Source organism: Oryctolagus cuniculus, chromosome X (genome assembly GCF_051225735.1).
Source record: "Oryctolagus cuniculus isolate XC-2025 breed Fujian yellow rabbit chromosome X, ASM5122573v1, whole genome shotgun sequence".
NCBI classification, from domain to species: domain Eukaryota; kingdom Metazoa; phylum Chordata; class Mammalia; order Lagomorpha; family Leporidae; genus Oryctolagus; species Oryctolagus cuniculus.
Window position 1 is genome coordinate 127,059,132 of NC_142888.1, and position 23,109 is coordinate 127,082,240.

The following is a 23,109-nucleotide window of genomic DNA, read 5'->3' on the forward strand; positions in this document are numbered from 1 at the left end:
CTTCAGTTTTCCAGGGAGGGTAGGAATCTATGCGTTGTCTCTCTCCAGCAGGTCAAAGGAGAGAGAGGGGAGCTCATTTGTGGAGATTCAGACCAATGTCACACACACGGGCGCACGTGTGTGTGTGTGTGTGTGTTTTTGTTAAAAGAGAAGTGATGCTTGGTGTTGAGTTCAGGTGTTCAGCCTTATAGTCTGTTGTAAAAGACTTGGCAACGTTTTTGGAGTAGGTGCTTATCCCTACCTGATGACTTGGTGAAGGACGAATATAAGTTCAGCTGGATAAGGAATGATAGGGGTTCTTATCTTGAAAAGAGCAAGAACACAGAAATAGATTAAAATCCTTCAAGTGTTAATGAAAAGGATAACAATGGAAAATCTACTGTGAGCTTGCCACACTTTACAAGTCTAACTCATTTTGAGAAGTGAAAGAGCTTGCTTCAAATTTCCTTGCTGAAGATACCCTTTCAGGAAATTATATTCCTTTCAACAGCATCCTCCCTACTGTAATCAAATGCATCAGTGGTAGCATGGACTCAGCATGCTATTTCATGAAATCTCACGTTTTCTAATACAGAGAATCAATCGTAATTGAATATGAAAAAAATATGTGTGATTCCATGTGGATTGGCCAGTAGGACAGTGCACTACATTGGTAATTCAAGATAATCAGATTCTGTCACAAAGTAAATATAAAGATAATTTTAAAAGTCCATGGAAAATTGAAATAAAAGATAAGTTTATTTAGTGACAAATAAATTTTAAATCCATGCATATAAGGGGTCTTCAAAAAGTTCACAAAAATTGTGTTTATGGAAAATCTTTGCAGATTTCAAAAATTTTGCACCAGATTTAATTACCTTTAAATTCCATTTTCCATGAACTTTCTATAGTCCCCTGGTATATAAAATGTAGGGAGAAAGTATACCTTTTAGAAGTGATTTCATTCTTTTCAGTATCCAAAATACCTTTTAATAAACCTAGAGGCATAACCACTGGTTACATAAAAGAGACCATACTCCTTTTACAGACTGGAGCTTATTGCTTCTTGGTGGGCTCTGACTGAATATGAACTGTACTTTATTTAATTTCAAAAATAATTTCTTTTTATGTCACAAGTAGAACCAGTATTTATGGGCACAATTTTCTGATAAAAGTTTATGTTATAAAATGATTAAATCAAGGTAGTTCAAATACCCATCTCCTCACATAATTACCAATTTGTTATGGTGAGAATATTTGTAATCTACCACTTAGCAAGTTTCAATTATATAGTACATGTTATACAATAGATCGGCAGAAGCTATTCTTCCAAACTGAAACTTTGTGCCTTTTTACCAACACCTCCTCTTCCCTAGTTATATATTTTATTCATTTTTAATTTTTTTGAGTTTTAGATACTTTATTTTTTCATGTTAATGTTACATTAATACAAAGGGTGCAGATTCAGTGTAGTTCACAGGCATAATATATATTTTATATGATCTAATTTTGGAGAGTAACCTTAGTCAGAAAAACCCTATACATTTTAAAAGAGTTCATTAACTAGTTTAAAGATACAAGCTAATTAGAATTACACTTTAAATTGATGTCAGGTAGAGTTACTTTGGGACTAGTTTTGATGGCTGCATTAGTAGTTGTCATGAATATTATCAACTGAATACAAATGTTCAACTCAAAAACACTTGGAAATAGTCTATCTTTTAAGCAGGTTAAGTATCCCCTCTAAATTCTGTGTGCATTTTTAATGTACTTGCCACCTCCCTTTTAAATAGTTCTGGGTAAATTTCAATCTGTGCCAGTGCTTGTCTGTATAATACTTACAAATTCTGCTTCCCCAGTGCCACTGTGAGTGAATCTGTGAAGTATCTCCTTGCATTAGAACTCTTCAGACATCAAAGACTCTTTGAACTGGGTAATTAAAAAGGGAAAAAAACCATATTTTAGTGCTACCTGAGAGTTCTTATTAATATTACCTTTGAAATGACTAATTATGTTACCCATAAAGATTGTAAAATAGTATTATATAGCTGTGCATTAAAAAGCATTCTCATAAACTTTGATCCCCTCCTCCCCTCCCCAAACTCCTCCTTTATTTCCATCATTACATTGATTTTTATGTTTAATGTTTATATAAGAAAATGTTTGATGAATCCAACACATGCTGACTCCCTCCTGCTTCACCAAATTTATCATCTTTCTGTTGCTTGGATTTTGAGCATGTGATTTAATTATCTTTGCTCTTAGGGTAAAACATGTTGGCCACATGCCCTAAGACTAGAGCAAGATTTGAATAGCACCTCTATTCAAACAGAGTGTTTGAAAGAGCTGAGAAGGTGACCCTGCTGATAACAGAGGGTGGGAGCCTTAGGGGCTTTTCCTATTTGAAAATTTGAACTCACAAATACACTATGTGTGTGACTGGGTGGAATCAAGCTACAAATCTCATAATAACCTTCTCTATGAATGAGACAGAGATTTCTTCAGTTGTCTCATCTTTGCATGGAAAAATCAACAGCATGTGCATAATCTTGTCACTAACTGTTAGGGTGCATCAAGAGAAGAATGGAGGTGATGACAGTGCTGCACTCCCTAGAACAGGCAGATCATACCTGGAGCAGAATCCCATAAGTTAGAGGAGCCCCAGGCAATTAGGAGTCCCTCCTGGGAGCTCCAAAGATAGAGACAGAAGGCAGAACTGGAGCGTTAGAAAAAAAAAGTTGAAGAGTCCCACTAAATGAATGAACAAGCTGAGAATGTCTCAGCCTGGAGAAGAGACAACAGCAGCAGATAGGATTGCTATCTTCAAATAGTTGGGGATTGTCATGTGAAAGAAGGAGGAGATGCATTCTGTGCTTTTGTGAAGTGTGATCCATAGGTAGAAGCTCCTGACAGATGTTTAATTTCCACCTGGGAAGAAGAGTCTGAGCCAGCTGTCTCAGTATGAGACAGGCTACTTCAAGCAGTAGTGAGCTCCCTGTCACTGGCAATATGCAAACAGATGTCAAATGAGCTTTTGCATTGCAGAAGGACCTCAAGCACCAACGTGGGGTAGGGGGTTATATTGAATTACCTTAACGTCCTCAATATTAAAAAGATACATTAAATAAGTATTTATGAACAGTCTACTATGTTTAATGCTAATAAGGGCTTTTTTAAGTGCTCAGAAATAAAGTTGCTTTGTTTTTCTTCATCAGGAGATGACCCATTCCTGGCCCACTCCTCTTACTGCCATGCACACTCCTGGAAACTCTGAGCAACATGCATTTTCCATCCCAGGACAGGTCAGTTCTCTTCCTTCATCCATTTTCTTTTACCTTATTTTAATTAGACCAATCTGATTGGCATCGGTCTCCTAGTACTATAAAATCTAGATTATATCTTGCCCCTCAGGATAGTAATGTAGATATGATTTTTATTAAAAAAAGATTCTTTAAGACAATCTATACAAAATATTTACATGCATATCTTACTACCTGAGCATTGCCATTGTCCAAATAATAGCCCCCAGAGTTGATGAATCAGAGTGGTGGCTCACCCCTTAAGACCAAAGAGCAAAGGCAACAATAGTGTCCATGATTTTTTTAATTTAAAAAATCCATGCTCTTCCTTCTAATGGATCAATTTTACTTTCTATATATCACCTTCTAGTCCTTGCTCACAAGCGAACAGATCTTTATAAGCTGCCTTATCAGAACAGAACTTTCTCCTCTACAGTTCTATTGTCACACATTTATAATGTTTTCTTCACTTGTTCCGAATAAGAATTTATCAACACCAGCTTTTCTAAATGCCTAAGTAGACATGATATTCTAATACCACATGTTAAAAGACAGAAAATGCCTTCCTTCCCTTCTTCTTTTCCTTTCTACCATTAATTCAGAAACCATTTTCCACGGGGATGAAGGGATGAAGAAAAGTCCTCTACATGTTATCAGATAAACTACCAAGCAATGTAGTTGGTATTTTCATAGACAATACAAAGCTCAGAAAAGTATCTAACATTCCCGCAGGGAGTTGAGCATGTGCTCACCATGGAGGTAGCAACATTTAGACGATGGTTAGGATTCTGACAGGTGGAAAAAGGTTCAAGAGAAGACCATCCCATACAGAAGACCAGCATGAGCAAAGTCATGGAGAGATGAGGGATCATGGTTTGATCCATACTGGTATGAGATCCCATGTGTCTGGATCATAGCTTTTCTGGTGGGCAATGGAAAGAGATGAATTCTGAGCAAGTAAGCACATCGCCATTAATGGCCTTGAATGCTACCCCCAAGGAGTTTGGAGTTTTGTAAAAGGAGAAACACCCAATTAGATTATTTAGGTTTCAAAGTCATGATTTTGACAATAATACTACTTGTAAACTATATTTCATGATCCCCTGTCACCTTTGAAATGAGAGAGAGCTAAGTGAGTAATGACTCTTACTGTCCCAGTCTGTGGGTGTATCTTTGCTTCCTGTATCCTCACTCTCTTTCTTTTGGCTGCCCTGTGCTTGATATCCTTATCACCAGCATCTCCAGCAAAGGGGGCAACCCATCATTTTTTTCCCAGCCTTTAAATCCAACACTTCCGTGGCAATTGTATTTATTTCAGCTGGATTCTCCCATTTGGTAGATAAATTGCACAAGTCACAATTTTCACATTTACAAGTGTGTAAAATAGAACTGGTTGTATAAATGGGCTCTTATAGCACATACACAGCCTGCAATAGGGCACAATTTGCATTTTCTGCAAATTACTGCGCTGCCAGTCGCAAGATAAAGGTAGAAATCAATTGGATAAAATGGTGAAGCCAGTATGGGTATACACCCACCTTTGATCCCTGCCAAATTGTTGGTTTGAAAGAAAAGTGCATTTTAAATAACAATAAAGACATCAACAACATATAGGGGAAGGCTTCCAAAGGTTCATGGAAAAATTTAGTAAAAAGGGAATATGAGGCCGGCGTCACCGCCCACTAGGCTCACTGGGCTAATCCTCCACCTTGCGGTGCCAGCACCCCGGGTTCTAGTCCTGGTCAGGGCGCCGGATTCTATCCCGGTTGCCCCTCTTCCAGGCCAGCTCTCTGCTGTGGCCAGGGAGTGCAGTGGAGGATGGCCCAAGTCCTTGGGCCCTGCACCCCGTGGGAGACCAGGAGAAGTACCTGGCTCCTGCTATCGGATCAGCGCGGTGTGCTGGCCGCAGCCCGTTGGCCACAGCGACCATTGGAGGGTGAACCAACGGCAAAGGAAGACCTTTCTCTCTGTCTCTCTCTCTCACTGTCCACTCTGCCTGTCAAAAAAAAAAAAAAGGAATATGAGTTTTCCATGAACTTTTTCATATATCCTCATATAATGGTATGATGTGCTTCACCTGATTCTAAGCATTTAACATACAGCAAATAATTCAGTCCTCATTACAACCCCAAAAGATTGGTAATTTTATCATTCATAATTTACAGAGGAGGAAACTGAGGTACGTGATAGGTAAGTAATGTGTTCAGAATCACCCAGTTAATAAGTGAAGGAACCATTATTTAGGTTCAGGTGTTATGATGCCAGAAACCTGGGGCTTCTCCCCAGTTCAAATTTCATCTTCTAAAACATAGCTGTCTTCAGGAAGTATAGGTAACTGGGTTAATTGCCTCTTTGAGTGCTTGCACCAGACCTAGGTGACACCTGCCTCTCTGAAAGTATCAGTTTCCTAAATCTAGAGCAATGTGGTAAGCAGGGGAACAGTGCTGGTTGAAGAATTGCAATCTAGGCTCCTTTTTATCCCGGCTCTGCAACTTGCTGGCTATGTGGTCCTGCTCCATTTCCACTGAGCCTCAATTTCCTCATCTGGACTGGGGTGGTATGTGTCTGTAGGTGTGAAGGTCTGAGGACTATATAATCTCAATGGAATTTTCACATCAAATGTTCTATGATTCTGTGAAATGTATACATAACAGAAAATACAGTTGAAAAATTCTCAGCTCATATTCACTTACCAACCCCAAATTGAAAAATGCCATGTTTTCTCATAGAGAATGGAAACTCTTACAAGGAAGGAAGTACATAGTAAGCAGAATTTACTGAGTAACACTGTCCTTAAGGGAAGTTTAATAAAGATACCACAGGGACCGCTGCTATGGCACAGCGGGTTAAACCAGGCCTGCAGCACCTGCATCCCATATGGGCATTAGTTTGCATCGAGGCTGCTCCACTTCTGTTTCAGCTCCTGGCTAGCGCACCTGGGAGGGGAGCGAAGGGTGGCCAAGGTCCTTGGGCCCCTGCACCCACGTGGAGAGACCCAGAGGAGGCTCCTGGCTCCTGGCTTCAGATCAGATCAGCTGCAGCCATTGCGGCCATTTGGGGAGTGAACCAGGGGATGGAAGACCTTTCTCTCTCTCTGCCTCTGCCACTCTGTAACTCTGCCTTTCAAATAAATAAAAAATAAATATTTAAAAACAAAGACAAAAACACCCCAGATGAAAAATATCCTCTAGAACAGAAGTTCTCAAATTACGGCTCATACATTCTTACTTTTTTTCAGTGCTTAAAATTTTCTAAAGTGCTGCAACAAGTCAAGAAATATTACACACACACACACTCTGGAATATTATTCAGCCATAAAAAGACACCCTGTCATTTTTTGTAACATGGGTGGAACTTTAAGATGTTAAGTGAAATAAAGACAAATAGGGGCTGGTGCTGTGTTGCAATGGGTTAATCTTCCGCCTGTGGCGCCGGCATCCCATATGGGCACCAGTTCTAGTCCCGGCTGCCCCTCTTCCAATCCGGCTCTTTGCTATGTCCTGGGAAAGCAGTAGAAGATGGTCCAAGTGCTTGGGCCCCTGCACCCACATTGGAGACCAGGAAGAAGCATCTGGCTCCTGGCTTTGGGTCAGCACAGCTCCAGCCGTTGCGGCCATTTGGGGAGTGAACAAACAGAAGGAAGACCTTTCTCTCTGTCTCTCCCTCTCACTGTCTGTAACTCTACCTCTCAAATAAATAAATAAAAAAATATTTTTAAAAAAGGAAAGAAAGAAAGACAAATAAACACGTTCTCAAATGAGGAAGCTAAAAAAATTGTTTTCATACAAATGAAGAGGAGGATAATGTCCACTAAAGGCTTGAGAGATTAAGGGGAAGGGGGGACTGAGGAAGATCAGATGGTAACAGGGAACCAAAATAGAAAAAGAAGAGTAAGTTCAAGTCTTCCATAGCATGGCAGGGGGACTATAATTTACAGAAAAAAAGTTATTATATGTTTGATAAATAATAACTAGGAGTGGTCATTTGGCACATTAATTAAGACAATCCTTGGGATGTCCATATTCCATTTCAGAGTGCCTGGATTGGATTCCTGGCTACATTCCCAATTACAGCTTCCTGCTGATGGGTACCCTGTGAGGCAGCAGCTAGACAGCACAAGTAGTTGGGCCCCTGCTGCCTATGTGGGAGACCCAGATTGAGTTCCTGATTCAGGCTTGGCCTAATCCTTGCTGTTGTGACCATCCGGAGAGTAAACCAGCAGTCAGGAGACGCCTGTCTCTTTCTGCCTCTGTGTCTTTATGTCTTTCTATCTTTAAAATAAGTAAAATAAATGAGCATTTAAAAAAGAACTGGAAGAGAGAAGTTTGATGGTCCCCATCACAAAGACATGATAAATGTTAGAGATAGAAATACTAATTATCCGGATTTGATCATTACATGCTATATACATGACTTGAATTATTACACTGTACTTCATAAATATGTATTGTTATATGTCATTAAAATATAAAAACAAAAATTCAAAAGAAAAATAATATTATTATGAATGAATGTGAATCTAGAATTCATATTTCAGTTTTACATGCATTTGGTAATGTACTATCCATGATTTCTTTAACAGAGGAGAATAAAGTCACTATGACAGAGATGGTATGTCTCCCAAAGCCTAAATTATTTACTATCTGGCCCTTTGCAGAAAAAATTAGCCAATGCCTACTCTAGACTATAGATCACATAGAGTTTCTGATTGTGAGATTATTAACAAGGCTCTTAAAATAGTCTCATGCAAGTTTGTGTTAGCAATTTTGCATCATTCTATCTTGTTGCAAAAATTACATATATGACATGTCTATGAAAAATGTACATGATCAAAGTCAGGTACTTTTTAAAATTTTGTACAATGTTCATTAACAATTACTACATGAATGATGCAAATTATTTCCCCTACCAGGCTATTTCCATTTGGAGTTCGGTATGTATATTAAGTGAATTTGGTAGCATACAAAGATGTTTTTTCATAATACCCATTACCCATGACCTATTTGAAGACCACTCATATGGATGGATATAAAAAAATTTACACCAAAATAAACATATCTTTGAATTCTGTTTAATATGAATTTGTTGAAGTACCCACAAACTGAATTATATTATTATACTATGCTATAATTATGCCTTTGGGGAATATACAGACAGGAATTCTTGCCTCTCTATGAAATGGACATAGACTCTTGTGTTTTTTTAAACTACTGACTTTGTTGTGTCATTTTTCCATGGAATCTTGCAATGTGGGTTTTCATAACTCAATGTTACAAATGGTTGCGCCACCAGAAGTATTTCCCCTTCCTTGCCATCTGTGATTTGCTAAAGGGTGCAAATCAAATAGTTAAGCTTTTTACAGTCTTTGTCAAAAAGCAATTCTTTATCAGCAAGAGAACAGAAGGCTTTGAGCAGCAAACTGGATGGGCTTTGTGACAGCTCTCTAGCTCAGAGGACTTTCCTGCTTCTTGTTGAGTTTATATGGTTTTCTTGAGTGGTGATCTTGCCAGAAGACAAATCTGTTGGCCAATAGAATCATGCTAAATAGATCAGAAAGTTCATTTTTCATTCAAATACAGAGTTACAGTTCTTGCTTTTTTTTTAGATAAATTATATTGTGATCTTGTTTTTGTTCTGTAAGGTGGCAAGATTAGGTTTAATGTATTGATTACTTGCAACAGTGATTGTTATAACAAATTCTTGTATTTCGTTGGATTGATTGTGTCTTCGGTTTTGGAATGCTTGCTTTGCAGTCCATAATACATCTCTCTTCCATCTGCATTGTATTTTGTGTGCCCTGAACATCAGTGTAGTGTTCTGCCTGTGAATTATGTCAGGATCCACACAGATGGGCCGCACTGCTAGCAAGCCTGATATCTGCACATTTGCAGTTCTCACACCAGTGAAATGAATTGTATGAAGTCTGACTTTCAAATCAAATTTACTTTTTTAGGGGCCGGAGCCGTGGCTCACTTGGTTAATCCTCCGCCTGCGGCGCCAGCATCCCATATGGACTCTGGGTTCTAGTCCCGGTTGCTCCTCTTCCAGTCCAACTCTCTGCTGTGTCCCGGGAAGGCAGTGGAGGATGGCTTAAGTGCTTGGGCCCCTGCACCCACATGGGAGACCAGGAAGGAGCACCAGGCTCCTGGCTTCGGATCGGTGCAGCGCCTGCCATAGCGGCCATTTGGGGGGTGAACCAATAGAAGGAAGACCTCTCTCTCTCTCTCTCTCTCTCTCTAACTCCAACTGTCAAATAAATTAAAAATTATTTTTTAAAGATTTATTTATTTATTTGAAAGTCAGAGTTACACAGAGAGAGGAGAGGCAGAGAGAGAGAGTCTTCCATCTGATGGTTCACTCCCCAATTGGCTGCAACGGCCGGAACTGTGCCAATCCGAAGCCAGGAGCTTATTCCGGGTCTGCCACACGGCTTCAGAGGCCGAAGGACTTCGGCCATCTTCTACTGCTTTCCCAGGCCATATCAGAGAGCTGGATCAGAAGTGGAGCAGCCGGGTCTCAAACCAGCACCCATATGTGATGCCAGCGCTTCAGGGCTGGGCTTTAAACCGCTGCACCGCAGTGCCGGCCCCTAAAATCAAATTTAAATCCCTTTAAAGAATTGACTCAACTAACATATTTCACATGATTTCCTACAATTCATCCAGAGCCAGGGGCGGGGGATGAAGGGATCCGACATCTGCTAGTTCATTTCTCAGATTCCAACAACAGCCAGAGCGGGACCATACCAAATCCAGAAACCAGGAACCAGAAACTCAGTTCAGTTCTCCCACGTGGGTGAAAGGGACCCAACTACTTGAGATGTTATCTGCTGCCTCCCAGGGTGTGAATTAATAGAAAGCTAGAATCAGAAGTGGAGGGGCCGGTGCTGTGGCGCAGTGGGTTAAAAGCCATGGCCTGAAGCACTGGCATCCCAATTGGGTGCCGCTTCTAGTCCCGCCTGCTCCACTTCTGATCCAGCTCTCTGCTGTGGCCTCGGAAAGCAGTAGAAGATGGTCCAGGTCCTATGGCCCCTGCACCCACGTGAGAGACCTGGAGGAAGCTAATGGCTCCTGGGTTCGGATTGGCACAGCTTCAGCTGTTGCGGCCATCCGGGGAGTGAACCAGTGGATGGAAGACCTCTCTTTCTGTCTCTACCTCTCTCTGTAACTCTTTCAAATAAATAAAATAAATCTTACAAAAAGAGTAAGGCCGGCGCCGCAACTCACTAGGCTAATCCTCTGCCTGCGGTGCCAGCACCCTGGGATCTAGTCCCAGTCGGAGCACCAGATTCTGTCCCGGTTGCTCCTCTTCCAGTCCAGCTCTCTGCTGTGGCCCGGGAACACATTGGAGGATGGCCTAAGTGCTTGGGCCCCTGCACCCACATGGGAGACCAGGAGTAAGCACCAGGCTCCTGGCTTCAGATCGGTGCAGCACACCGGCTGTAGTGGCCATTTGGGGGGTGAACCAAGGGAAGGAAGAGCTTTCTCTCTGTCTCTCTCTCTCACTGTCTAACTCTGCCTGTCAAAAAAAAAAAAATAAAAAGAGAGAGAGAGAGTGAAGATGGAATCTATAGCAGAGCTGGAACATGAATATGGGCACTCTGATGTAGGATATATAAAGATAATTGAAAATGAATCTTGATGTGAATGGAATGGGAGAGGGAGTGGGAGATGGGAAGGTTGTGGGTGGGAGGGAAGTTATGGGGGGGGCAGTGTAATCCAAAAGCTGTACTTTGGAAATTTATATTTATTAAATAAAAGTTTAAAAAAAGAGGCATCTTAATGACTATGCCAAATAGCTATCTCTGTAATGAGTTTGAAAACACCACTTTTGTACAAAATGAGTTACATTTATTGCATATGTGTTCAGGTAGAAAATTGGGCTTGTTTCTATGAAAGGAAAATACTGAGTGAATCTATTACTTTTTCTTCTGCAAAAACTATGATCATATCTGTATCCATGCCTAGCTAAGTAAGAAATGATACACTTGAATTTCACACATATGGGACGTTTGTTCCCATGTTGTCCAAATTTCCACATGCCCCCATTTATAATTTGGATAAAATGACAATTATGATCATTGTCTACAGCAGGCTTGGCTAGCAAATGTTCCCTTCCAATACAGCTACAGAAAGAAGTCTGATTAATGTAACTTTTAACCAGTGGTTTCCTATTTGGAAACAATAGTCAAGCTGTATCTCTAGCAATAAAAGATACACATTTTGTTCTACTGGTATCATTTAATTAATGTTTGCATATTCTGTATTCTTCCTAATAGGAATCTCAACATCTGACCCCAGGATTCACCTTACAAAGTAAGTGTTTTTGAAAAACACTGCTTAGTTTAAACATCCATGTCCCCATCTCCCTCATGTTTCTTACTTTTCTATTTTATAATATTAAAACATGCAAGAAAAAGAGTAAGAAATAGTTACATTGTAGCACATCCAATTGGATAATTGTTTTTTTTATCTGTTATTTGTGGCAGGAAGCTGTAAAACTGTATAACTTGAAAGGCTGTATACTTGAGAACAATTTAATTAAGAATAGTGATTTGACAGTGAAAACATGAACAGTAATTATTTGTGTCCTTTCTTTTCAGAGTGGAGTGACCCAACCAGCAGAGCTTCTACAAAGTCAGTATTATTCAAGTCATGAATATTTTAGGGACAAGGAAATAGTGTCTCAATGCCATTCTCTATCTAGCTCCTGGAAAGTATGAACCTTGACTCATAGTAATATGTAGTTTGATAAGGAGAGGATAATCAGTTTTCCCATGGTCATAACCCATTTGGTCAGTTATAACAAATTTCATCAACTTTATAGCTTATAAACAGCAGAAGTTTATTTCTCACAATTCTGGAGACTGGAAAGTACAAGAATAAGATAGATTGTGTGTCTGGTGGGGGCTTGCTTTCTGCTTCATAGATGGTATCATCTTTCTGTGTCGTCACATGGTGCAAAAAGTGAGGGATCTCTCTGGGGCTTTTTATAAGGGCACTAATCCCATTATCTCTCAAAGGTCCCACACCTTAATACCATCACCTTGGAGGTGAGGATTTCAATATATTAATGGAGGGCACGAATATTAAGACTGTAGCATCCATGGCAAGTATGTAACAATAAAACAAATTACACCATTAGGTTCTCCAATGGTGTAAATACGGTGAGTCAATATCCAGGATATGAAAACAACTATGACTTCAGTAAATAAAATGTCTCTCAATAAGTTGCTTCCTTGCATTTTGACTAGTTCATTTGAGCATAGTTAAACTTCAGATACGTATATCATTGTACACAATATTCAGCTGCCCCTAAGATGGACAAGGGATACAACTAAGCAACCATAATTGGGCATGAAATGTTGAGTGGTTTGCTGTGGCCAGTCAGCCTAAGAGCACTCTGTTTAAAGTTCATCTGGCATCTGTGTATTAAGGAAAAATGAAGGAGGCAAGGAAGAGATAGAATAAGAGATTACATGACACTAGGTTGAAGTTCAGAAGTCAAGGCCCTGTAATTCATTCGGCACTGTCTTCATTTTATATTAATGTTAACGGAAAGAGGAACTTGGAGAAACCAATTTACTGAGATTAACTATTGTAGATTTTATAATATCAAGTTTGTCTAAGAGTGTATCAAGGGAATATTTCTCTCTGAAGTTCTTTCATTCTTAATAACAGGAAATGGAAGTCAACTTTTCTGTGTGAGTAATAGTGCATACTTCACATTTTTCAAAATGAAATAATTTGACATACAAGTAACCAAATGTCATAATTGAAGTTAGTTGCTCACTTTTGGAGGATCACAAATAAAATTGCATAAAAGAACTGAGAATGACTCCTAAACTGACTGAGGTTCTGAGAAAGTCAATGGCACTTCCATATTCTTGGTAATTTAGCTGCAAAATCCAAAAGCTTTGACCCTGCTATAAGTCCTCTTTTTTTCCCTTTGGCTTGATCTGTGCCTTCTAATTCAAAGTTCAATTTCAACAACCAAAGATCTTACATTTTTCCCCAAAGAAACCTTTTATTTGAGTAATACAAACGTCATGCACTTCATAAATACAACTTTAGGAACATAATGATTCTTACCACCCTGCCCGCCTTCCCACCCACACTCCCACCCTTCTTTTTCCCTCTCCTATTCCCAGTCTTATATTTTACTAATATATATTTTGAATTAACTTTATACACAGCAGATTAACTCTATACTAAGTAAAGAGTTCAACAAATTGTATGAAAAAAAAAAAACTGTTCCTCAGCAGTCAAGACAAGGGCTTGAAGTTAATTTCACTTATTTTTTAAAGCATTCTTTTTTGAGAAACCTAAGAAGAACTCAAGAACGATACATCTCTTGTGAGCACTTTGATATAACTATAACTTATGAGACATAAGAATATCCTGCACTTAATACACTAAAATGAAGTAAATCTTTGAGAATAATTTTTACTATTAATTCTCCTAATACAACTCTTTGAGGACAGAGGTCCTGCATGGGAAGTTAGTGTACAGTGACTATTGTTAATTTAACAGTCAATACTCTTATTCATGATGTCAGTGATCACCTGAGGCTCTTGACATGAGTTGCCTAAACTATGAAAGCCTTTTGAATATACCAACACCTTTAGTAGTCAGACAAGGCTATAAGCAAAGTGGAAGCTCTCTCCTCCCTTCTTTGATGACCACTTCTTTCCACTGAGGTCTCACCCACAGAGGTCCTTTGTGTAGGACACTTTTTGCCACAGTGCCTTGGCTTTCCATGCCTAAAATGCTCTCACAGGCTTTTCAGCCAGACCAGAATGCCTTAAGGGCTGATTCTGAGGTTAGAGTGTTATTTAAAATAGTTGTCATTCTATGGGTCAGCTGTATGGACTGCTTCCCATGTTGGAAAATTCACTCCTATGTAATTCTATCTATTATTATTACCAAACACTTAATCCTATTTATACTGATCACTTTTAACACTTAATCCTATCCATATGATCACTTTAACACTTAAATGCTATTTTTACCATCCAGCTTAAGGGGATTTGGGATCCCATGGCAAAGGGAAGAGGTAACCAACAGAATAGGAGAAATTATTTGTAAACTATACAACTGATAAAGGATTAATAACCAGAATATATAGAGAGATCAAGAAATTCAACAACAAAACAAACAATCCAGTGAAGAAATAGACAAAGGACTTAAAGAGACATTTATCAAAAGAGGAAATCTGAATGGCCAACAGACACATGAAATAAATGCTCAGGATCACTAGCCATCAGGGAAATGCAAATGAAAACCATAATGAGGTTTCACCTCACCCCAGTTAGAATGGCTTTCATACAGAAATCAACAAATAACGAATGCTAGCAAAGATGTCTGGAAAAATGTACCCTAACCACTGTTGGTGGGAATGTAAACTGGTAAAGTCACTGTGGAAGACAGTATGGAGATACCTCAGAAATCTGAATATAGACATACTGTATGACCTAGTCATCCCACTCCTGGGAATTTACCCAAGGGAAATGAAATCAGCATATGAAAGAGTTGCTTGTACCCCCATGATTATTGCAGCTTAATTCACAATAGCTAAGACACATAATCAACCCAAATGCCCATCAACTGAAGACTAGATAAAGAAATTATGGGATAAGTACACCATAGAATACTACACAGTGGTGAAAAAAATTTGGTCATTTGCAACAAAATAGATGAAACTGGAAAACATCATACTTAGATAAGCCAATCCCAAAGGGACAAATAACATATGTTTTCCCTGACCTGTGATAACTAATAGTGCACCCAAAATAAATCTGTAGAAATGAAATTGACACTTTGAGAAACAAATATTCTGAACAGCCCTTGTCTTTACTGTTGAGGAATGGCCTTTTTTTCATACTGTTTGTTGAACTTTTTACCTAACATAGATTTAATCGTATGTGTATCAAGTTAATTGAAAATAGATCTCAGTAAAAAATAAGAGTGAGAATAACAGAGGAAGGAGGAATGGTATGGGAGGGTGGGCACAGTGGGAAGAATCACCATGTTCCTAAAGTTGTAATTATGAAATGTATAAAGTTTGTAACTGTAAAGATGTATAGTCCTGCATACATCCCTATGGACTTCCTTCTAAGGGTACAGTTTAAGAGATCTTACATTTTAAAAAGAGAGAAAATACAATGAATGGACAATAAAACAATAACCCAAATTTAAGGATCCTGTGGTTTATGGAAGCACAGAAATCAAAGCCATCTTTGATATTTTCATTTCAGCTTTTCCACTCATCAGATTTTGGATTACTCTTTTCTGGTTATCCTAGTAAAACAACAGATCTCATCCTCCTTGTCTCCACTCCTACTTCACCTCACTCCCATTAAAAACTCATTAAAAGACCCATGCACACACACATGCATATGTATAAAAACAGGCATACTCACACATACAAATTTAGGAAATCAGTGCAGGTTTTGAAACATGAAAAAATACAAAAGTATATCTTCCGTTGTAAATGCTCATACTCCCAAAGCAAGAGTATTAAGCTTCCACTATGAAATATGCTACTTAACATATATATTATTTTTTTATTTTTATTTTTTGACAGGCAGAGTGGACAGTGAGAGAGAGAGACAGAGAGAAAGGTCTTCCTTTGCCATTGGTTCACCCTCCAATGGCCGCCACGGCTGGCGCGCTGCAGCCGGCGCACCACGCTGATCCGATGGCAGGAGCCAGGTACTTATCCTGGTCTCCCACGGGGTGCAGGGCCCAAGCACTTGGGCCATCCTCCACTGCACTCCCTGGCCACAGCAGAGAGCTGGCCTGGAAGAGGGGCAACCGGGACAGAATCCGGCGCCCCAACCGGGACTAGAACCTGATGTGCCGGCGCCACAAGGCGGACGATTAGCCTAGTGAGCTGTGGCACCGGCTCAACATATATACTATTGAATGCAGTATTTCAGTAGTTTGAACTATCAAAAATAAACTTGTCAATTGTAGTTTATAGTTAGATGTTACATTTCCATAGAACAGCATTTCGTAGCACTGCAGTATATAGCACAGTCAGACTAAAATTCTCTATAGAAAATTCCAACAGAATTACAAGGCAGTCCAGTTTTTTTTTTTTTTTTTTCTTAATAAACTGATCTCTTTCTGGAGTGCTTGATTTAAAGTCCAAATACTGTACATTAGGTATCAGCTGGAAGAAGTTCCCTTATTATGGTAGAGTATGAGTTTCATGAAGGTCTGCTCAGAGTTGTAAAATAGTTATTTTCATTTTTAATCTCCAAATTATTATTAGCTTAGCCATTACTATTATTTTCCCATATTTTGCTGCAGTGTGCTTTTAAGGCAACTTCTAGGACTTTCCATTTGGCATTGAAATGCTTACAGTGATTTTGAACATAGACTGAGGATAGACAGACCGGTGACTGGAGCACTGTACAAAGCAGCCCTTCAGTCAGTCACATGGCCACTAGGATGCCCACCCAAGACGAGCAAATGTGCTGGCTATGCTTCTGCCACTTAGGGTAGTGGAGAAAGAATCTTATAAAATAGAATTCTTTAATTACTGGGACACTTTATTAATTTTCTTCATCTTAGCTTGATTCATCTGGTTGACAAAACACAGATCTGCCATCTGTGTATGGATTATTTGTAAGGACTTTGCACATGGGCACCTGGTGTGAAGACATTGGTCCCGGTGTGCCTGAATACAGATCTGCCATTTGCCAGTTTCTGTCATTGTTCTTGACAGTTGCTATTTGCTGTGCCTGACTCCAGTGATATGACTGGCATTATAGAGGACTGGATATTTTCTCCTCACTGTAGTCCATTGATATACAGTGCTTTATATGAGATGTCCATCCATAGGGTCACAGCCTACCTGCTCCAGTTGGAACTCTAAATTACCATGAAGCAGGGACACTGCAATGGAGAATTTGGAGACCTGGATTTGAGCCTCTGCTCAATGATAGGTGATTTTTTTGGGGGTGGGGAGTGAGGGGAGAAATGACCTTGTACTTGGAAGATTTAAGATTAGATCATGGAGGAATTTATTTTTATTTTAAATTATAGGAAATTATAGGAAAATAAATTAAAGGAAATTAAACACATTAATGAGTATAATAATGCATACATTTCAATATTTTCTGCATCAAAATAAATCTATCTTTTAATTCAATTGTCACAAACTTTTTGAAGACCCCTCATATGTGTATATACCTATGATGACACACAAACACTTGTCCAAATTCAAATGTAAGCAGTTATTTCATTTTCCTTAAAATCTATCATTTATTTATGAATGTAAGCAACAAATTATAATAACATATAGAAAAGTAATTTTATCACCAACACAAATCACAGCAATTATAGTTTTCATTCTTCTTCTGTTTGATTGGTTATTTAATGAATTAATAGGGGATGATAGCTAATTTTATATCTTAATAATGATATTTTAGATAATATTCTTTGTATATCTTTGGTGATGCACATTAAAAGAAAAAAAAACAATAAACTTTAACAGATTGTCAAATGGGTACATGACAGAACAAAAAGCTCCAAATTCCATTTAAAGTACAAGTTACTTCTTAGAAATATAATGGGAAAATATTATTATAGCATAGCATAAACTGACCCATGTAACACCAGTAGGTGCACATTTTCTGAATAACTATTTTTTATAGGCAGTGACTTTCCTTTAAATTTTTTCATGGAAAACAGTTGTAAATATTCATGAGCTACAAGGTGACATTTCAATACATGTATACAATGTATAATGATCAAATCAGGCTAATTAACATTTCCTTTTCTTTGACATTACTTTATGATTGGAGGCTTGGAACTTCTTGTTCTATTTGTTCATTCAGTATCTACTAGGTCATTATGAACTATAATCTCTCTACTATGTTATGTAACACCAGGAACTTACTCCTTCAATTTAATTTTATTTGCTACCCATTATTTAAACTTGCTCTATCCTGCCTACCCTCAATGCTTCTAGTAATCACCTTTCTGTATTCAGATTGGGCATTTCATTTTGTTTAGCTTACACATATGAGGCAGAGCATGCAATATTTGTCTTTCTGTGCCTCGCTTATTTCACTTAACATTTGTTCTCCAGTTCCGTTCATTTTGTTGCAAATTATGGGATTTCATTATTTTTATGAATGGATAATATTCTTTTTTTATTTTTAACTTTTATTTGATGAATATAAATTTCCAAAGTACAGCTTATGGATTACAATGGCTTTCCCCCCATAACGTCCCTCCCACCCGCAACCCTCCCCTTTCCCACTCCCTCTCCCCTTCCATTCACATCAAGATTCATTTTTGATTCTCTTTATATACAGAAGATCAGTTTAGCATACATTAAGTAAAGCTTTCAACAGTTTGCTCCCACACAGAAACATAAAGTGAAAAATACTGTTTGAGTACTAGTTATAGCATTAAATCTCAATGTAGAGCACACTAAGGACAAAGATCCTACATGAGGAGTAAGTGCACAGTGATTCCTGTTGTTGACTTAACAAATTGACACTCTTGTTTATGGCCTCAGTAATCACCCTAGGCTCTTGTCATGAGCTGCCAAGGCTATGGAAGCCCCCTGAGTTCACCGACTCTGATCATATTTAGACAAGGCCATGGTCAAAGTGGAAGTTCTCTCCTCCCTTCAGAGAAAGGTACCTCCATCTTTGATGACCCGTTCTTTCCACTGGGATCTCACTCACGGAGATCTTTCATTTAGTTTTTTTTTTTTTTCCACAGAGTGTCTTGGCTTTCCATGCCTGAAATACTCTCATGGGCTTTTAAGCTGGACCTGCATACCTTAAGGGCTGATTCTGAGGCCAGAGTCCTGTTTAGGACATCTGCCATTCTATGGGTATGCTGTGTATCTCACTGCCCATGTTGGATCATTCTCTCCCTTTTTGATTTATCAGCTAGTATTTACAGACACTATTCTTGTTTATGTGATCCCTTTGGTTCTTAGTCCTATCATTATGATCAATTGTGAACAGAAATTGATCACTGGGACTAGTGAGATGGCATTGGTACATGCCACCTTGATGGGATTGAATTGGAATCCCCTGGTATGTTTCTAACTCTACCGTTTGAGGTAAGTCAGCTTGAGCATGTCCCAAATTGCACATCTCTTCCCTCTCTTATTCCCACTCTTATATTTAACAGTGATCACTTTTCAGTTAAGTTTCAGCACTTAAGAATAATTGTGTATAAAGAAATTATGGGACATGTACTCTATAGAATACTATACAGCATTCAAAAACAACGAAACCCAGTCATTTACAACAAGATGGAGGAATTTGGAAAACATCATGCTGAGTGAATTAAGCCAGTCCCAAAGGGACAAATACCATATGTTCTCCCTGATGGGTGACAACTAACTGAGCACCAAAAAGGAAACCTGTTAAAGTGAAATGAACACTATGAGAAACGGTGACTTGATCAGCCCTCACCCTGACTGTTGATGAGCAACTTAACATGTTATCCCTCTTAGTATTTTTTTGTTTGTTCTACTTAATACTTTTGGTTGAATACTGTAATCAATACACAATTATTCTTAAGTGCTGAATGGATAATATTCTATTATATATGTACACCACATTTTCTGTATTCATTAATTTGATGATAGACATCTTGGTTGATTCCATATTTTGACTATTGTGAGCAGTGCTGCAATAAACATGGTGCAGCAGCAGACATGTCTTTAATAACAATGATTCTGTGTTTCTAAGTATGTACCCGGTAGTTTACAGAGGTGGGATTGCTAGGTAATGTGGCAGTTATAGTTTTGCTTTTTGAGAAATCTCCATATTGTTTTCCATACTGTCTTTACTAATTTATGTTACCACCAATGGTGTGTAAGAGTTCCTATTTCTTTTTTTTTTTTTTTTAACTTTTATTTAATGAATATACGTTTCCAAAGTACGAATAATGGATTACTATGGCTTCCCCCCCATACCGTCCCTCCCACCCACAACCCTCCCCTTTCCCATTCCCTCTCCCCTTCCATTCACATCAAGATTCATTTTCGATTATCTTAATATACAGAAGATCAGCTTAGTATACATTAAGTAAGGATTTCAACAGTTTGCTCCCACACAGAAACATAAAGTGAAAAATAATAGATGATTTTTTTTAATGATGATGAAATCAGATCAGACCTATTGTCATGTTTAATCCCAGTGAGAGTCAAGTTGGGAGTTGATAGTTTCTTTTCTTTTCTTTTTTTTTTTTTTTTTTTACAGAGGATCAGTTTAGTATGCATTAAGTAAAGATTTCAACAGTTTGCACCCCCATAGAAACACAAAGTGAAATATATTATTTGAGTACTCGTTATAGCATTAAATCTCAATGCACAGCACATTAAGGACAGAGATCCTACATGAGGAGTAAGTGCACAGTGACTCCTGTTGTTGACTTTACCAATTGACACTCCTGTCTATGGCATCAGCAATCTCCCCATGCTCCAGTCATGAGTTTCCAAGGCTATGGAAGCCCCTTGAGTTCTCCGACTCTTATCTTGTTTAGACAAGGTCATAGTCAAAGTGGAGGTTCTCTCCTCCCTTCAGAGAAAGGTACCTCCTTCTTTGAAGACCTGTTCTTTCCACTGGGATCTCACTCACAGAGATCTTTTGCCAGAGTGTCTTGGCTTTCCATGCCTGAAATACTCTCATGGGCTTTTCAGCCAGATCTGAATGCCTTTAGGGCTGATTCTGAGGCCAGAGTGCTATTTAGGACATCTGCCATTCTATGAGTCTGCTGAGTATCTCACTTCCCATGTTGGATCACTCTCCCCTTTATTTATTCTATTGGTTAGTGTTAGCAGGTACTAGACTTGCTTATGTGCTCCCTTTGACTCTTAGTCCTTTCATTATGATCAATTGCGAACTGAAATTGATCACTTGGACTAGTGAGATGGCATTGGTACATGCCACCTTGATGGGATTAAATTGGAGTCCCCTGGTATGTTTCTAACTCTACCATTTGGGGCAAGTCAGCTTGAGCATGTCCCAAATTATATATCTCTTCCCTCTCTTATTCCTACTCTTATGTTTAACAGGGATCACATTTCAGTTAAATTTCAACACTTAAGAATAACTGTGTATTAATTACAGAATTAAATCAGTCATATTAAGTAGAACAGACAAAAAAACTACTAAGAGGGATAATGTATTAAGTTGTTCATTAACAGTCAGGGCTATGCTGATCAAGTCACCGTTTCCCATAGTGTCCCTTTCACTTCAACAAGTTTCCTTTTTGGTGTTCAGTCAGTTGTCACCGATCAGGGAGAACATATGGTATTTGTCCCTTTGGGACTGGCTTATTTCACTCAGCATGATGTGTTCCAGATTCCTCCATTTTGTTGCAAATGACTGGATTTCGTTGTTTCTTACTGCAGTATAGTATTCTAAAGAGTACATATCCCATAATTTCTTTATCCAGTCTACCGTTGATGGGCATTTAGGTTGGTTCCAGGTCTTAGCTATTGTGAATTGTGCTGCAATAAACATTAGGCTGCAGACCGCTTTTTTGTTTGCCAATTTAAATTCCTTTGGGTAAATTCCAAGGAGTGGGATGGCTGGGTCGAACGGTAGGGTTATCTTCAGGTTTCTGAGGAATCTCCAGACTGATTTCCATAGTGGCTTGACCAGTTTGCATTCCCACCAACAGTGGGTTAGTGTCCCTTTTTCCCCACATCCTCGCCAGCATCTGTTGTTGGTAGATTTCTGAATGTGAGCCATTCTAACCGGGGTGAGGTGGAACCTCATTGTGGTTTTGATTTGCATTTCTCTGATTGCTAATGACCTTGAACATTTTTTCATGTGCCTGTTGGCCATTTGGATTTCCTCTTTTGAAAAATGTCTATTGAGGTCCTTGGCCCATCTCTTAATTGGGTTGTTGGTTTTGTTTTTGTGGAGTTTCTTGATCTCTTTGTAGATTCTGGTTATTAACCCTTTATCTGTTGCATAGTTTGCAAATATTTTTTCCCATTCTGACGGTTGTCTCTTCACTCTCCTGACTGTTTCTTTTGCAGTACAGAAACTTCTCAATTTGATGCAATCCCAATAGTTAATTTTGGCTTTGACTGCCTGTGCCTCCCGGGTCTTTTCCAGAAACTCTTTGCCTGTGCCAATATCTTGAAGGGTTTCTCCAATGTTCTCTAGTAACTTGATGGTGTCAGGTCGTAGATTTAGGTCTTTAATCCATGTTGAGTGGATTTTTGTGTAAGGTGTAAGGTAGGGGTCTTGCTTCATGATTCTGCACGTGGAAATCCAATTTTCCCAGCACCATTTATTGAATAGACTGTCCTTGCTCAAGGAATTAGTTTTAGATCCTTGATCAAATATAAGTTGGCTGTAGATGTTTGGGTTGATTTCTGGTATTTCAATTCTGTTCCATTGGCCTATCCTTCTGTTTCTGTACCAGTACCATGCTGTTTTGATTACAACTGCCCTGTAGTATGTCCTGAAATCTGGTATTGTGATGCCTCCGGCTTTGTTTTTGTTGTACAAGATTGCTTTAGCTATTCGAGGTCTCTTGTGCCTCCATATAAATTTCAGCACCAGTTTTTCCAGATCTGAGAAGAAGGTCTTCGGTATCTTGATTGGTATTGCATTGAATCTATAAATTGCTTTTGGGAGAATGGACATTTTGATGATATTGATTCTTCCAATCCATGAGCATGGAAGATTTTTCCATTTCTTGGTATCCTCTTCTATTTCTTTCTTTAAGGTTTTGTAATTTTCATCGTAGAGATCTTTAACGTCCTTGGTTAAGTTTATTCCAAGGTATTTGATTGTTTTGGTAGCTATTGTGAATGGGATTGATCT

General features: G+C 38.7%; 1 protein-coding gene across 2 annotated transcripts in view; it reads left to right on the forward strand.

Annotated features, from left to right (window-relative positions):
- The window catches only part of AFF2 (ALF transcription elongation factor 2), a 592,065-nt gene that overhangs the window by 395,493 nt on the left and 173,463 nt on the right, over positions 1-23,109 (forward strand). The window contains exons 5-7 of one of the 2 annotated variants that reach the window (XM_008273461.5): positions 3,195-3,281; positions 11,557-11,593; positions 11,881-11,914. In XM_008273461.5, coding sequence (XP_008271683.3) covers positions 3,195-3,281; positions 11,557-11,593; positions 11,881-11,914 — 158 coding nt within the window. The remainder of the gene's footprint in view (positions 1-3,194; positions 3,282-11,556; positions 11,594-11,880; positions 11,915-23,109) is intronic. The other variant, XM_051831608.3, reaches the window with a different exon arrangement.